At 34.2% G+C, this 18,032-nt stretch overlaps 3 protein-coding genes across 3 annotated transcripts; all 3 read left to right on the plus strand.

Annotated features, from left to right (window-relative positions):
• The first annotated feature begins 794 nt into the window (after positions 1-794).
• LOC145120190 (Peptidase M20/M25/M40 family protein) lies at positions 795-4,253 on the plus strand. The gene is made up of 9 exons (XM_079056003.1): positions 795-1,237; positions 1,390-1,634; positions 1,887-1,995; positions 2,520-2,658; positions 2,796-2,871; positions 2,967-3,089; positions 3,580-3,733; positions 3,816-3,849; positions 4,024-4,253. The coding sequence occupies exons 1-9, from the start codon at positions 905-907 to the stop codon at positions 4,125-4,127; spliced, it is 1,317 nt and encodes a 438-aa protein (XP_078912129.1). The 5' UTR covers positions 795-904; the 3' UTR covers positions 4,128-4,253.
• A 1,530-nt stretch (positions 4,254-5,783) lies between these two features.
• Positions 5,784-7,821, plus strand: LOC145122007 (uncharacterized). Its single transcript, XM_079057685.1, has 2 exons — positions 5,784-5,850; positions 7,307-7,821. The coding sequence occupies exons 1-2, from the start codon at positions 5,784-5,786 to the stop codon at positions 7,819-7,821; spliced, it is 582 nt and encodes a 193-aa protein (XP_078913811.1).
• Positions 7,822-12,538: 4,717 nt separating this feature from the next.
• Positions 12,539-12,886, plus strand: LOC145122008 (uncharacterized). Its single transcript, XM_079057686.1, has one exon. The coding sequence runs from the start codon at positions 12,539-12,541 to the stop codon at positions 12,884-12,886; it is 348 nt and encodes a 115-aa protein (XP_078913812.1).
• Positions 12,887-18,032: the final 5,146 nt, after the last annotated feature.

Below are 18,032 nucleotides of genomic sequence, written 5' to 3' on the forward strand. Positions count from 1 at the left end.
TGCTGAAGTGGAGTTACAAAAGAAAACTTCTATGGTGACTTCTGAAATTTTGAAGATTCCATCAATGGATCAAAAGGATAAGTTTAAAGCATGTCGAAAGATAATGCGCGAGCCGGAAGCAGTGTTGACTTTTTGGAACTTGGAAGGCGAAGAACGTGAAACTTTTGTGAAGCTCATGTTGGAAGAATGATATGTACCACATAGTATTTCGGTGTATCATTTTGAGATACTTTGCTCATTTTTTGTAAATTGTGATATCATGGATATCATCGATGTTCCAAACTTATCTAACATGTATTTATTTTGGTTTATCATTTTGGAATATGTATGAAAAACGCTCTAGAATGGAAGTTATATTTGATTGTTATGTTATATATGTTTATAATCGGTATTAAATTTGATTGTTGGTTTATTTAAAAGTTTTTTTTATGTAAATTATAAAGCAATTTTAAAAAAACAAATAAAGGGTATTATTGTCATTTGACAGAATTTCATTCCAATTCCTTCAACAAATCATCAATCCAAACGGGAAAAAACATGAGAATGAATTTCAATTACAACTCAAAATTTGGCAGCCAAACGCACAACAGAATTCAATTCCTGCAGAATTCAATTCCTTCATAATTCAATTACAATAGAATTCAATTACATTCCTAAGCATGTTGATTTTGGTCATTTTACAAAAAATAAACTAACACAAACACTATTTTAAAAAGAGCTTATTAGCTTATAAGTCATAGGCTAATCCAAATATTTTTTTTATAAGCTAATAAGCTCGTAAGTTAAGTTCACAAGCATAAGCTTATACACAAACACCCCTAAATAGTTTCCAAATCTTTAGATATAGAATTGTAAAGTTTCTGGTTCTCCCGGTTTGCTACGATCACACTCTCCCCTCTCCTCGATGATGGTGGCTTCAGCCGTAAAAGAAACGCTCGGAGACCTAAACAAGGATTCTTTCGTCACCCTTCTCACCAAACTCATAGGGGAATCTAAATATGTTCAGAACAATCCGCCGGACCTCATCCCGGAGGAGGATAGAATCGTCCGCCATGTTCGTGAAGCCCTCCTCCCGCACAGCACCGCCACCGGTGGCGGCCCACTCATCCTCAACCATGTCACGTATAAACCCAATAGAGGGAATCTCATAGTGGAGTACCCTGGAACTGAACCCGGAAAGATCCTTTCTTTTGTTGGAATGCACATGGATGTCGTCACTGCTAATCCTTTTGAATGGGTTTGTATTATCTCCTTATAAAATCTCATATCAATGTTAACTATGTTTCAATTTTAATGGAATCAGCATATGTTAACATCATTTTTTATGGTTTTGTGTGAAACCTGTATCAACTAGGGTTCAAATAATCAAAATTTTCTGAAATTGTACAGGATTTTGATCCATTTTCAATGAGCATTGATGGAGACAAGCTTCGAGGGCGTGGGACAACGGATTGCTTGGGACATGTTGCTCTTGTAACCGAGCTCATGAAGAAGCTCGGGCAGACAAAGCCAAAACTTAAATCCAGTGTGGTTGCTGTTTTCATAGCCAGTGAAGAGAACTCTTCCATTCCAGGAGTTGGTGTTGATGCACTTGTTAAAGATGGACTTCTTGATAAGCTAAAAAATGGACCTCTGTAAGTCCCCTTTTTTATTATTTCTTTCCAAATCATGTAGGCCCCGTTTGTTACACAGGACATGCCATGACACAGCAGCTGTATAAAAACCACAAGAATGTCCTTCTCATCCTCATCAAACGTAACTTTAAAGAACAATGATATAGTTTCTAAAATGTTTTATGTAAGAAGATTTTGAATTTATGGAATGCTTCAATAAAAAAAGATGTAAATAATGATAAAATCTAAATCAGATGGTTTTTTTTGTTGAAGGTTTTGGATTGACACAGCTGATAAGCAACCTTGCATTGGTACGGGTGGTATGATACCATGGAAGCTTCATGTTACAGGGAAGCTTTTTCATAGTGGTCTAGCACACAAGGTGTCTTGAATAAAAGAAGTTGCTTTTGGTTATTGCTATAAATTTATTTGATCAACATAAATAAAGATACTTAAAGGGCATATGGTTCATGGCATGTTTGGTTGACTAATGGATGGAATTCCAGATTCCATTCCATGGCGTGTTTGCTTGGTTGCCAAATGTACGGAATTGAATTCCATCGGAATCCTTTAGATTCCATCATTCATGGAGTTCATCTTTCAAGGAAGGAATTCAATTCCATTCATTCCCATGTTTGTTACTTAAAAGGCCAAACTACTTCCATTATATAATATTTCAATTGATCGAAAAATGCATGTATTTCTATTAAATAAGAAATATTTGATTACAAACAAAAATTTTAAGTTATTCAATGTTTATTATTGAATGAATGAGTGTGTTCTATAAATAAATTGTATTCCGTTACTTTGACATATTCCATTTCTTTCAAATTCCAATCCCTTTGACAGATTTCATTTTTTTTTATGTGATCTATGATTAATTTCATTTGCTCAATTACTTGGTAGGCTATAAATCCTTTTGAGCTAGCAATGGAGGCACTCAAAGAGATCCAAACAAGATTTTACAAAGATTTCCCTCCACATTCTAAAGAACAAGTTTATGGATTCGCAACACCTTCAACCATGAAACCTACTCAATGGACATGTAAGTTCTAACAAAACCCCTTTTGCATTTCAATAACATTTTCAAACTACAATATTGTAATATGACAAAATAAAAGTATGATGCTATAAATAAATATAATAAACAATCATATGAAAGTATGTTGCTATTTATTACAGACCCTGGAGGTGGGATCAATCAAATTCCTGCTGATTGCACGATTTCAGGAGATGTGAGGTTGACCCCTTTTTACAAGTAAGTTTATTCGTCTTTTGATTTATTTTTTGTTATTTATCGTCTCTTTTCTACTTTATATTTTCTTCTAGTTTAACATTGTGATACAATTTCAGTGTGCCAGATGTAATTAAGAAGCTAAAGGAATATGTAGAAGATTTAAATAAAAATATAGAGAAGATTGCTACAAGGGGGCCCGTGTCAAAATACGTCTTGCCAGATGAAAACCTTAGAGGGAGGTATGTCTTTCAATTTCCATATTTGCCCTTGCCTTTGTCCATTCTTATTCCTTCATTTTCTTAAATATTTTTTTAACATTATTTATCCATACAATGCTTATTGTGAGAAAAGAGCTGAAAAAACTATAAATGGGTGTGCCTTTTTGACTTAATAGATCAGTGAGGGAAATGAGGCATATCCCACAAAATCATATCTTTTTTACAAATTTGCCCTCGTCCTCTTTTCTCCTTTTTCCCAAAAGTGCTTTCTTTTTCTCAAATATGGGGAAAAAAAGATAAAATTCGTACATCTATACATATATGTATATTTTTTACTTAATGCAGAAAGAACAACTTAATGAGGCATTTTCCATTAAGTCCTAACATTTTACAAATTTGCCCTGATGTATTTTTCTCCTTTTATTTCCCAAGTATAGCATCAATTTCTCAAAATTACAGAAAACACTCCAATCTTTTTTAAAAAAAAAAACAAAATTTGTGTTAATTCCAGAATTGAGATTTCGTTTGATGAGGCATCATCAGGAGTTGCATGTAACCTTGAGTCTCGTGGGTTCCATGTGTTATGTGAAGCTACTAAAGATGCTGTTGGCCATGTGAAACCGTATTCCATAACTGGAACTTTGCCACTTATACGAGAATTACAAGTAAGTACAATTTCCACTTTTTATTTATAAATATCTCTTACTTCTCACTTTACAAAATACAAATCTCTTTTATCATAAACAGGATGAAGGTTTTGATGTTCAAACTGCAGGCTATGGTATGTGATATGTTTCTGTTTATTTTACCAAACTTCTAAAAAAAAAAAAAAGGATTTCCTATTGGTTTTGGGATGTTGTTCTAGGGACTATTTTGGAATTCATAAATATGTTGAGAGTTTGTAGTGTTATTGATCAATGAAATGTGGTAATAATCATGATTTTGTTTTTTTCAGGATTGATGTCTACTTACCATGCGAAAAATGAGTATTGCCTTCTTTCGGACATGTGTCAAGGGTACAAGGTGTTTACTGGTATAATTGCTCAGCTAGAGGAGTGATTTTGTCTTTTTAAACACCCTTTTACTTAGCATCATGACATTCTCAAAATTTAAACTATAATCATGTCTAGTTTCGTTTGAACTGAGTATTTGCCATTTAAGTAGTAGAAACTTTGCGTTTATTAAGTTTGAAACCTCTCTTAACTATATTTTGATTTGCAAAAGCTAAAAGATGACCTCACTCCAAAAAGGAGTTGACCCCACCCAGGTTTCAACCTTAGGATGGTTTGTTGTTCTAAAATAAAAGACAACAAAATCAAGTTGACATTTTATACAAGGTTTGAAAATTGATTTTGTTTTTTTATTAACATATATGCTATGGAACAAGTTTTATCCTAACTTGACAAATTTTTTAATGAGCTAAACACTTTTAGTTTGGACTGAGCATGGGATGATTTAGTCGGTTTTGGGGTAAAATAGAGAACCCAAACTGAGAAGTTCGGTTTTTAGATGGGTTTGGCTTATGGTTTTGTTTTTTGGGTTGATGGGTTTTGGATTTTAACCAATTTTCTAATGATTCTAAATAAAATGAAACAAATTCAATCAAATTTAATACCAAACAAAACACTAAAATCAACCAACTAGTTTAATGAAACTAAGAAAGAGTAAAAGTTAAAACCAGTTGATGGGTTTTGGAAATAAACCCGTTGGTTTCTATTCGGGTTTTAAAATCATTGGGTGTGTTCAGTTTTAGTGAGTTGGTTTTTAATGTGCAAACCAAACCTGAGCCAAACTTTTTGGTTTTGAAAAATCTAAACCTGGTTTGGGTTTGGTTTTAGTTTTATCAAATTTTTGTTGGTTTTTCGGTTTTTGTTTCTTATTCCTACTTTTAATTATCTAGAAAATGTGTTAAGTAACTTACACCGAAGTGAATTATGTTAGTTTGTTTTTTTTATATGATTGGATCTAGGAAGAGGAATGGTGCATTTCATTAAAATGAAAAGGAATTTGTTTGTTTTGTTTATGAAATGGATTGGAGTTCCTTTTGTTTTGTTAATTCTCATTCTTAGGCATCCCCAATAGTTTACATTTTTAAAAGTGTTTTCTTTAAATTAACTTAACTTTTTTTTTTGTATAAACATGTTATAAAGTCTCCTTATAATAACTACATCGGGTTTTCTTTTTGAAAAATATAAAATATGATAAATTTCCATATATATGGTTATACGAGTTAAAAATTGATAAAATAGTATCTAGTTGTAATGTTTTATAACATTTGTATTTTAAAATTTTGAAATTTTTGATAATTGCTTTTAAATGATATAACCTTTTATAAAATATATTCATTTTTATTTTGTTTATTTAATTAAAGAGACTAACTTTTCTGGAAAAAAAAATTAATATCTAAATAAACCTTAGGGCATATAACGAAAGGTTATTAAATGTACAAACCAATATGAACGAACTCCAAAAAAAATTTTGGAAAATTAAGAGGTAGGAGTTTATTAAGGTATTGTTTGTATTGAAAATGTAAAATATTTGTAGTTTTTTTTCACATCTTCAAAAGAAGATATGTACCAAAAGTTTGCAGTCTATAAAAAATAAATTAAAATAAATTGTTTCTTTTTTAAAGTCAATAGGTTGTATAAATGATACTAAACCGTATTATCATTACTAAACAAACAAACCGGTAGTACATACACTCATTAACCGATGATGGCAGTGGTGGCGGCGGAGGTGATTGTGTTGGTGGTGGTTGCGGCGGTGAAGGTGGTGACAAGTGGTAAAAAAAAACATTTTTGTGTTAGAACTTAAAAGATGTTTTTCAAAAGCAATAGTTATTTTTTTCTTACTTCTAAAAAAGGTCGTTGAAAAGACATTTTAATGTCTTTTATCTTCAGTGTCTTTTATCTTCTGAAAAATAAATAATATTTTCCTCAAATTTCTGTTTACATGATAAAAGAGTTTTTTTGCAAAATAAAATAAAATCACTACATAAGTGGTTGGAGTAAAAAACTAAAAAAAACCATCCCCTCCGATGGTAAAACTTACGAAAAGCTTATTGAAATAGTAAAAAAGTTTTTTAAGAAGCTACCATGAGACATGCTTTTAGAGCATCTTTAATCATTGACCTTAAATCATCTTAAATAGAATGTTGAGTATTTTGAATCGATATCATAACTAGTTTTTTAATCATTTGAGACGATGCATTTTCCTAATCGAATAATTCAAGGATGCTACTAAATAAACACTCAAAAAACACCTTTATTAAAAATCAAACTTCTTTTTAACAATAAATACTTTATAACTAGTTTTGTTTTCCGTAATTTCAGATCAATTATTAATTACATCTATTAAATTAAGATAAACATTAAAAACCTTCTTTTCTTTTTTATCATCTTTTTTTATTGCTATCAGATATTTTAGTTTTTATTATTAAAATATCTTTTTACTATCAATGTATTTGATATATATTTTGTCATACGTGAACATCAGTGGCGGCCCTGGGTGGTGCCGGCGGTGCGGTCGCACCAGGCCTCCGATTTTAGGGGGCCTCCGATTTTTAGGATAATTTATAGTTATAGTATTGATATTTTTGTAAAATCTATTTTTATGTTTTATCAATACATAAAATTAGCCCGGTAACTTTTGGTTCCAATTTTAGATGCGTTTTAACATTTGGCATCCGATGCGTTTTAATTACCGAAACAAAGTCTCACTTTAAAATCATTGTCAACTACAAGGTGGGAAAGTAGGATTGAAAGTGTGAAAGCCATAGTTACTCAAGCTCCTGAAATAGTAAAAGTTATGCATCAACTTGTTGAAGAAGAGACAGACATAAAGATCATAAGTGAAGCTACTTGTCTAGCAGAGTATGAACTTGGCAGATTTGACTTTATAACAGGTATGGTTATATAGTATCATATATTGGCTAAAGTAAATAACCTGAGCAAACAACTTCAATCTGAGACTATGTGTATTGATGAGGCAATGAGTAATGTGAGAGCACTTATTGAGTTTTTTAAAGACTATCGAGAGAATGGGTTTGGGAAGGCTTTGGATTGTGCGAGAGCTATAGCTTCTGATTTGGAAATTTATCCAGTGTTTGTTGAGAAAAATAATAAAAGAAAAGTTGTTAAAAAAAGGACATTTTGATGAGAATGACATTGGGTCATCAGAGCCGGTACATGAACTTTCACCTCAAGAGTCATTTATGATTCAATATTTTGTGTACATAGTTGATCAAGCTATTGGTTCATTGGAGCGAAGGTTTGAACAATACAAACAATATGAAGACATTTTTGGTTTCTTATTCACAACAGAAAAGTTGAAGTCAATGAATACTAGCGAGTTAAAGTCATGTTGCAAAAATCTGGAAAAGAGGCTGCAAAATGGTCATATCTCAGACATTAATGTTGATGATTTATTCAACAAACTGGAGTTGTTACAAAAACATTTACCGGTTGAACACAATACAGCTAACGAAATACTAAATTTCCTAAAAATGATGAACACTTATCCAGTTTCTTATCTAGCATACAAAATATTGTTGACTGTTCCTATTACAGTTGCATCAGCGGAAAAAAGTTTTTCAAAACTAAAGCTTTTAAAATCTTATTTGCGCTCGACCATGTCTCAAGAGAGATTAAACGCTTTGGCATTGATTTCGATTGAGAACGAGTTTCTTGATTATGAAAGTCTCATAGATGAATTTTCTTCTAAAAATGCTAGAAGGTCAATGTTTAGAAAATAGTAATGCGTTGTTTTTTTTTTTTTTGTTGAAAAGTTGTTTATAACAGTTTTACAGTTTTATTTGATTACTAATGAGTGATGAAGACATTATTTTGTGGTAGTGAATTTATGAGATGTTTTTTAGCAACTTTATGTTTTGAATTAGTGGTAGCAAATGTAGTTAATAATATTTACAAGAAATTTTTGTGAGGCCTCATTTTAGTTTTTGCACAATGCCTCCGAAATATCAGGGCCGGGCCTGGTGAACATATTTATGAATGCGTTAAATTAATTTGCAAAAGAAAATAACTTTGGATAACAATTTTTAAATATTATGTTTGTTATTAATAGCTTTTAAGTAACAGTTTAAAAAATATATTGTTTTTTAATAAATCATTTCATTGAGGTGCACCATGTTCTTTTAACTATGACAAGTAAAATTTATAATTCAAATAAATACGTAAACGAAGACATTAAAATATTAACAAGCTTCTAGACAAAAAATAATAAAAAAAAAAATTAGTCGTTTTGCAAAATACACGTAAATATTGATGATTTCTTTTCTACCATAAGAACCAATTATGTTGACTCCTTTTAAAGAATTTTATATTTAAATAATTTTAAAAGGTAAAATAAAAATATTTAAAAAAATCTTAAAAAGTGTTTTTTTAATATAATAATAAGTTTTGACTAAATGTATTTTTATAGGAGAGGGTGTTTTTTTAGTAGATTGGGTTGTTTATTGTTAGTCATAAATAACTCCACGTGTTAATTATCAAGTTGTTTTCATTTCAGTTAGCAGTTAGCTAATTGTAGTTAGTCTGTTAGAGAGAGAGAATGTTAGCTGAGTTAGTCGTCTATTTATTCTTGATCTTTCTGATCATTATGCAATAACGAAAGCAAGAATCAATGAAATCTCTTTTTCTCATATCATTTCTTCATCTTCATGTAACATGGTATCAGCGATCGTTTTGATCCATTTTTTATTTTGATTTTGATTGTTCATCTTCGCTTTCGTCATGTCTAGTTCGCAATCGCTGTCACACCCCAAAACCGGAACGGCGGAATCGTTCGGGGGTGGAGGACGTCATGTACAGTATCACAACAATACATAGTAGTAAACAAGCAACAACATCATCCATTGCATTAATAATATAATTTAATACAAGTGTGTTCTGTCAAGTTTAATAGACACCAAAAATATGAATCAAAATAAAAGATGAGTCTTGAACGAGCTCCATCTTCTCAAAACCTGGCACCGGTACCTGTCTACTGGTGACCTGAGAATAGAAGTTATTTTGAAAAAATTTATCAGCTTTAAAGCTGGTGAGATCATAAGTATTTTAGAGTCATTGCTTGTATGAAAGTGTTTGTAAGTATATGATGTATAAGTTTGTAAAAGTTTGTAATTGTTTGAACTCTCCTAGAAAACCCTATGTTTCCTACTAAAAGTAGTCTTCTACCAAGGCATCAAGTGTTTGTGTGTGTCTCTTGTAAGAGTATGTATTTTCCCAAATCTGACTATCATTAACCAAAAATATAGTTTTTACATTACTGTTTATTGTGTGAAGATCACAAAGTGAATGCAAATGGGAAAATGAAATAGTACTGTAGTGTTGTATTAAGTAACTACTGCTGTACTAACTACCTTAAACCAATTGTTATTTAAAGTACCATGTGATCGGCCTGTACCATACTACCGACTATAAACACGACGATGTTAGACGTCGGAAGAAATGACGTTTGGCACCCGTAGACTTGCAAGTCCCACTGTAGCGAGCAGCAAGGTATAGGATAGTCAATCCAGTATAGATCTATACACAAACTCAACACTCTCCATTTAAGGAGATTATGGATACAAAACGAGCCATGACAGGCGATGTCATGCCCCGTTACGTGGCTCACATAACTGTATTAGTGCACTTGTGAATGTATTGTATGTACTAACTGTATTGTATGTTCTCTCTCTGTCTAGTATGTATGTATGCTCTCTCTGTATGGTATTGTTTGTTTCTCAACATAGTATTCTCTATCTGTATGTTATGTTCTCTCTGTATGGTATTGACTCATGTATGAACTGACTCATTGTATGGTTCACTGTTCTAGTAATAGTATTAGTATCTTCCTAAACTACACCTATTATAGTTTACTAGTAATATGGTTTGTATGTATGAACATGTTTGTATACCTTTGCTACCCAAAGGTATTGAATAGAAAGAAGGAACTTTTATATTTATATACATATACATAATATATAACTAGGATTCAAACGACCTTCGGACAAACAACTGATACCCTAAGTCCACAACCAAACGAGGAACAGGAGGTAAGGTGAGCTATCAGTCCTAAGTCCTTTCAATCCTACTTATATAACTATATCTATATAGATACACATTTAACATAATATAAGTTTAAAAGAGTTTAATCAAAGTATTTGACATGTAAAAGAATTTGTAAAACAGTTTGAAGTAGTTTGTTTGATAACACAGTTTGAAAAGTAAGAAATCCACTTGTTTGGTAGTTATTAATCACATGTGATTGATATAATAACTATAATAGTTCAACTTGTATTCCCCCCCCCCCATAAAAGCATTTAAAATCATTTAAAAGGTTGATTAAGGGGTATGAACTCACCTATAGTGAGTGGTTTGGATGAACGGATGGTATAGGATTCTAAGTGTCAAGTGAAGACTTGAACACACACAAGGATCCTAGTTAACATATAATAACACATATATGTATCCAATTAGTCATTTAACAACTAATTAACCAAGTTAAGACATCCTAGGACATGAAAAACACTTGATTTAAGTGCTATAAGTACTTAGGATTGCATCTAAGGGTTGTAGGGCTTGGCTTTTGAGTTTAGGGTCCAAGGGTAAACTCTTTATGAGTTTACGGTTTTGGGACCAACTCCCTTGGAGTTTACGGTCGTAAACCCATGAGTTTACGGCCGTAAACTCATGGTACTTCTACCATTTTGTGTTTTGAAGTCTTAAAGGTCATAACGAAGCATCCTAACTTCAAGTCTAAGCCTTAGGAAGTGATGTTGGGTTTTGAGCATTCTAATACTCCTATGGTGTACATGCAACCCTATAAACCTTGGATCTATGTTTTCTCTATTATACATACAAATATTAAATATTCCAAGGTTTCATCCTAACTAGCATATTATGAAGCACCTATACTATAAAGTTCTAGTTAGATGACATACCTTTTGATGTAGCTTGATGTCTTCAAGCTTTAAGAGCTTAGCCCCAATAGTGTGGAAGCCTCAAATGGAATCACAAATCACCAAAACACCTTGGAAGAACTTGAGAGCATATGTATGCACACTAAAATCGGCCCACTCTTATTTTCACACACTTGTGCCAATTTTGTGAGCCAAGGACCCCTTTATATATTATGGAGGATTAGGGTTACATCCATGTAAACCCTAATACCCATGACCTTTCATTTACATAGGATCCATGGGTTAAAAGCTCCATGGACCATCCATGAAAGCTTAGCCCAACCTAAATGAACTTGGCCCATTCCATATATATATAAGAGTCCATATTTAATTAGTTCTTTTTGATCACTTAATTAATTCTAAATTAATTCTTGATCAATACTAATTAAATAATATGATTCCATATTAATATATTAGAACTTATAATATATTAATATAAATCATAAATATACTATTCTCAAAAGACTATCCATATAAATTGTGCCGGTGAAGTGCAACCCAAATGGACCATGCCGGGTCGGGTCAAGTACATACCAAATATAGTTATGGACTTAGACATTAATCCAACAAGTGATTGGGGCAACATTTCACCCCTTGGTAGAGTTTACGGCCCATGGACCACTTCTCCATGAGTTTACGGCCGTAAACTCTAATGGTCCTTGATGTTTTCGATGTTTAAGGTCCTATACACTTCAAGGATGTGATCTAGACTAGTATCCAAGGCTTGGTAAGGGACTAGGGCACACAATGGCCCTTTCATTAGGGTTTACGGTCCAAGAACATGTTTGGATCGTAAACACCTTTGATCTTGTGTTTTCTAGTTGATTAAGAAGTGTAACAAGCCTTATAACACACTAGGGTAAGAGTACTTACAATAAAGGAGCTTGAAAGGGTGTTAAAAGTCCAAGAACACTAGTGTGTGTTCTTGGTGTTCTTGGTGAAACTAAGAACACTTGAAGATCTACACATATGGAATGATTTCACGGATGAAATCATGTAAGATCACTAGATTAAGTAAGATATCAACTAATTAGGGCAAGAAACACTTACAAAGTTGAAGATCAAGAAGGAAAATCGGATGATACTTGAGAGGATTTGATGTTCTAGCTTTTGAAAGTGTGAAAAAAATGAGTAAAATGACTAAGTGTCATATTTATACTCTTTGGAGTTTACGGTCGTAAACTCCATGTTTAGGCCGTAAACTCCAAACTCTTGGAGTTTTGAGACCTTACTGATGCACAATAAACCCTAGAGCATCCTCTCTCCAGTTATCTCCTGAAGTACTAAGCTTTAAAACACTCAAACTGACTCTACACAGCTCAAAAGTTAGCAGAAACAGTTCTGACTTCTATTGAAGTGAATGGTTGTACAGAATAGAAATTTCGGGTTGTCACAATCGCAATCTCAAATTGGAAATTCAAACAGTTCAATAGATCATTCTAGTCCATTTTTTCTTACTTCATCTGATAATCCAAGCTCTGTGCTAGTCTCAAATGTCTTTAATGGCATGGGATTTTCAGCCTGGAAACGTTCGGTAACCATTGCTCTTTCAGCTAAAAACAATATTGGCTTTGTCGATGGTTCTATTGATCAACCTCCTTCCAATTCAGAAACTTATGCTACATGGTATCGTATCAATTCGATGGTTACAAGCTGGCTATTGAATTCTTTACACAAGAATATTGCAGATAGTGTTCTTTTTCTTCCTACTGCTAAAGAAATTTGGGACGAACTCAATCAACGCTATTCTCAACCTGATGGAGCGATGATTTATCAAATCCAACAGCAGATTTATTCAATTGCTCAAGGTACAGATGATTTCTCAACGTATTTCACCAAATTATCAAAAATATAGGATGAATTACGCATTGCACAATCCATACCAAACTGTACATGCGGATCTGCTGCAATCATTCACAAATTTCTTGAGGAACAACAATTGATTCAGCTTTTGATGGGACTTAATGACTCTTACAAAGTAACTCGTGGTCAAATTTTAATGATGAAGCCTCTTCCATCGATATCTACTGCTTATTCTTTATTATTACAAGAAGAACGACAAAGAGAAATTCATTCCTCTTCGATGGTGAATTCTGAATCTATTGCTATGCTTGCTTCAACTGAACACAACAATAAGAAATCCTTGATTTGTAATCATTGTAAGAAGACTGGACATACAAAATCTCAATGCTATCGTTTAAATGGATTTCCCAGCAATTTCAAATTCACAAAGAACAAGAAGGAAGACTTCAAGAGTACTGTTCACAATGCTACCGCATCTCCTTCTCCTTCATTGTCTCCAGAACAATATCAACAACTTCTCACTTTGCTGAACAACAATAATATTCATTCTCAGTCCAGTCACGTCAATCAAGTTACTTCAAACATTTATGATGATTCCCTGAATCCAGAAGGTAATACCTTCTCTTTTGAGCATTTTGTTGCTAATGTTTACCGATCTTCCTCACTTTTAAAAACTCACACTTCTTGGATTGTTGATTCTGGTGCTACCGACCACATGTGTTCTAATCAATCTTTCTTTTCTTCTTTGCATAAACTTCATCAGCCACACACCATTGGTCTGCCTAATGGTCATAATACTCTTGTCTCTTACTATGGTGAAGTAAAACTTCATAATTCAGTTGTTTTACATAAAGTCTTGTATGTTCCCTGCTTCAAATATAATCTCGTTTCTGTCCCAAAACTCATGAAACAGTTGAATACATTCATCATATTCACTGATGATCAATGTTTGATGCACGACCCTTCCAAGAATGATCTTGCTCTAGGAATCTTTGGAAAAAGGGTCAATGATCTCTATGTTTTTGATCATCAAGACATTCAAGATAATCTGTCTTTTAGTTTGAGTTTTTCAGTGTTCAAATTCTGTAATTCAGATTCTATTTCATTGTCTAGTGTCAAATTGTGGCATAACAGAATTGGTCATGTACCAATCAATAAACTCAAACAATTATTGTTAGTTTCATCTCATGTCAATGATCATTCTCTTGATTCTTGTCTTACTTGTTCTCCAGCTAAACAAACAAAACTTCCTTTTCCAAAAAGTAGTTCTGTGTCCATTAATCCCTTTGATCTGGTTCATATCGTCATATGGGGACCATATAAACACTCTACTTTTGATGGTCATAAATATTTTTTGACCATTGTTGATGATTGTAGTAGATATACTTGGATTCATTTGCTGAAATTCAAGAGTCACGCATTTGTTTTGATCAAAGACTTTGTAAATCTCATTAAAACTCAATTTGGGAAAGTTATCAAGGTTATTAGAAGTGACAATGCATATGAATTGGGTTCAAACACAGAGGGACTACAACTTTTTCATCAACATGGGATTATCCATCAGACTTCTGTTCCTCACAATCCACAACAAAATGGTTTAGTAGAAAGAAAACACAGACACATATTGGAAGTTGCAAGGGCACTCTATTTTCAATCAGGTATTGGTTCTGCATATTGGGGAGAATGTGCTAAAACTGCAATTCATTTGATAAACAGAACTCCAACTAAAGTTTTACAGCATAAAACTCCTTATGAAGTTTTATTTCAAAAGAAACTTGATCTCTCTTATTTCAAAAGAAACTCCTTATGAAGTTTTATTTCAAAAGAAACTTGATCTCTCTTATCAATGTAATTTCTATTTCGGTTATAATAGAAAATTATATTTGTACTGTTCAATGTATGTTTAATAACTGTGATTACTGATTTACGTCGCGCACCTCGTCGTTTCCGCCGGCGACCGAGGGTGTGACAAATATCCTTTATGACTTTGTCACCCGTAGACCTGCCGGTCCCACTATAGCTAGCAGCGAGGTGCAGGATAGTCAGTCCCATATAGATCTATACACAACAGTCACGCTCTCCCTACAAGAGATTATGGTCATAAGTGCTAGTCCTACACTCTGTTTCGGTGGTGAGTGTTACCAAGGACGTGTCTCCAACTAGACTAACAAATTTACAAGTAATAATATGGAAAATCCTTTTTATGATTTGCAGGTATCCTTTATAAAATGATACATTTTACGACATGATTCACAAGTTCGTTACCCTAGTTTTGAAAACTGTTTCTACGAGTTGATTTCTTAATCGTTTGGTAAAAACTGTTTTCCATGTTAAAAACATACTAGAAATATAATTATCTTAAACAAAATAATATATTTTGAGCACAAGTTTCCTTGTACTTTTGCTTGTATTCTCCCCCTGAAAACATAAAAACTCAGAAAAGCGTAGGGGTATGAACTCACCTGTAGTGAGTGGTTCTGACGTGTGGTTGGAAGAGGAGTGTAGAGTGTCACGTGTAACCTTGAGCACACAACGATCCTAATAGACACAATAGACATGTATGTGTATGAATTTAGTGTATAGACGACTAAATAAGAAGGGTAACACCCTTATTGTCTAGGAAACTCTAAGATTTTTGGGATACAATCACATATGATTGCATAACTAGGGTATATGGCCACCCTATAGATTTTACGGTCAAAGAGGTATGACCATTGGAGTTCACGGTCCAAGTGTTCACGGTCTAATGACCTTACGGTCATAAGGTTTACGGTCCATGGGTTTACGGTTCATGGGTTTACGGTTCCATGGGTTAACGGTCTAATGACCTTACGGTCATAAGATTTACGGTCTAATGACCTTACGGTCATAAGGTTTACGGTCCATGGGTTTACGGCCCATGAGTTTACGGTCATTGAAGGGTGTACGGTCTAAGGAGATACAACCGTAAACTCATCAATCTTGCACAAATGATGGTTTTCAAGGACTTCATTCAAAGGCATCGGATTCTAGGGACCATGCTTAGCCTTAGGAAGGGTAAAGGCTATAAGAACACCCTTTATAAGGGTTTACGGTCTATGAAGATTCATAGGACCTTAAACTCTTTTGTTCATGCAAAGAGTGATGATCTTAAGTCCAAAATGAAGGATTGTAACTAGATAGATGTAAAGGAGGATCGTACTTACGATTTGGAGGCAAATGGGGGTGTTTTCGGCCCAAAAACACTTAAGTGTTCTTGAGGATCTTGAAGATCTAGACTCAAAAGATGAGATTTGTGGATGAATTCAAGAGTGAATCAAGAAGAAGAGATGTATTAACTCAAAAAGGGAAGGAAACACTTACATTTTAGGGGATTTGCAAGAAGATCCTATGATACTTGAGAGAGTTTTCGAGATTCTGGGCTTGAAATGGAAGAAACGATCAAAAATGATCATGAAATATATATAGGAGGGAGTTTACGGTCACCCTGACCATAAACTTAAGGGTCCTGACCGTAAAAGGGTTTACGGTCTACATGAGTTTACGGTCGTAAACTCGCCCTGACCGTGAACTCGGTGATTTTCGAGGAAGTTTCAAGTTTTTTGCGTGATTCCTGGTTTATTCCGAATCGTATAAAATACATATTATTTATTTAAAACTTAAGGTCCTTCCCAAATTAATAAATTTGACGGAATTAAATAAAAAACCCAAATTTTATTAACGGAAACTGGGTAAGGATAACGGGAAAAGTTTCGGGTTGTCACATCATCCCCCCGTTAGAGGGAATTTCGTCCCGAAATTTGAACATAGAATACAAATCATGAATTAGGAAAGAGATGTGGATACTTCTGTTTCATCTGATCTTCGCGCTCCCAAGTGAATTCAGGTCCCCGCTTGGCATTCCAGCGAACCTTCACTATCGGGATGCGACTTTGTTTCGTTTGTTTGATTTCTCGATCCGTGAGTTCAGATGATTCTCACACAAAGTGTAGACTCTCGTCTAACTCGAGGTTGTCAAGGGGAAATCACAGGTGTCTAATCGGACAGACACTTCCTTCGGTTCGACACGAGGAAGACGGGATGAACGTTGCTAAGCGTTCAAGGTAACTGGAGTTTGTACGCTACGGGACCGATCCTAGCAAGGATCTCAGATGGTCCAGCGTATCTTGGATTTAGCTTTCTACGCTTTCAGAAACGCATCAGGCCTTTCCAGGGTGAGACCTGCAAAGAACACGTCCTCCAATCTGGAACTCCAATGGTTTTCGTCTCTTATCGGCGTACCCCTTTTGGACGATCCTTTTCATTCGTCTCTCGGATGGTTTCAGGACTTGTGAGGGTGCTGTCGGGGACTTGACTCTTGTCTAGTTGTGTCTCGCCCACCTCAGCACAGCACAAAGGGGTCTGTACTTACGGCCATAGAGGGCTTCGAACGGCGCAGCCTTGATGCTGGAAAGGTCGTCGTTGTTGCAAGAAAGTTCCACTAAGGGTAGATGAGTGTCCCACGACGTATTTACAATTGTCCGGATTGTTCTTTTACTTTGTCCATTTCTTTGTGGATGATACTCTTCGCTTGAATACTTTCGGGTTTCGAAAAGAGATGAATTTTCGAAGTTCACATCTAGCTCGTCGATACGAGCGATGAGAGTTTTGTGATTGAACGATTTAAGGCCAAAGGGTTTGGCATATCGTAGACTTAGTCGGACTAAACAGGATGATGTCGTAGAATCGTGCGTTATGTTAATCTAGGAGGATCGTTTTGTTAGCACATTGGTATCCCTAGATGAATGTCTCTGGTGTTTTCTGTGTTTGATTCGAAATTGGTGGGTACTACTAACACGAGGGTCCTGAAGTTTTGAAACTATGAACTCTTATGAAATGGTTCTTACTAGATCTCTTTATGATCGTTCGGTGTATACAAGCCAGGTAATACTACAACTGAACCTAACATATTCACTAAGCTATCATAATTACTCATTAGGGCTTTAAATCTTATAAGAATGTCGTGATTCAATTTGGACGAGGAAGTAATCACGATTATGAGCAATTATTGGGGTTTTCGAAAACGTACCAAAACATAGCAGGGTTCTTCGATGTTTCCTCATCCTCTGGGGTCAGACTCCTCCTGTTTCCTCATTGTTCTTCTCTGTTGGGCAGTCTCTTTTGAAATGTCCCATTTCGCCACATGTACAACACACTCGAACCATGCTAGCGTCGGTAGT

Source organism: Lactuca virosa, chromosome 6 (genome assembly GCF_052849685.1).
Source record: "Lactuca virosa cultivar CGN04683 chromosome 6, Lactuca_virosa_CGN04683_v6, whole genome shotgun sequence".
In the NCBI taxonomy this organism is placed as follows: domain Eukaryota; kingdom Viridiplantae; phylum Streptophyta; class Magnoliopsida; order Asterales; family Asteraceae; genus Lactuca; species Lactuca virosa.

Coding starts and splice junctions, on each gene's coding strand:
- LOC145122008 (XM_079057686.1), top strand. CDS start 12,539: ATGGGATTTTCAGCCTGGAAACGTTCGGTAACCATTGCTCTTTCAGCT.
- LOC145120190 (XM_079056003.1), top strand. CDS start 905: ATGATGGTGGCTTCAGCCGTAAAAGAAACGCTCGGAGACCTAAACAAG. Junction 2,659..2,795: donor GAAACCTACTCAATGGACAT/GTAAGTTCTAAC, acceptor TATTTATTACAG/ACCCTGGAGGTGGGATCAAT. Junction 2,872..2,966: donor AGGTTGACCCCTTTTTACAA/GTAAGTTTATTC, acceptor ATACAATTTCAG/TGTGCCAGATGTAATTAAGA.
- LOC145122007 (XM_079057685.1), top strand. CDS start 5,784: ATGGCAGTGGTGGCGGCGGAGGTGATTGTGTTGGTGGTGGTTGCGGCG. Junction 5,851..7,306: donor GGTGAAGGTGGTGACAAGTG/GTAAAAAAAAAC, acceptor TTGTGTACATAG/TTGATCAAGCTATTGGTTCA.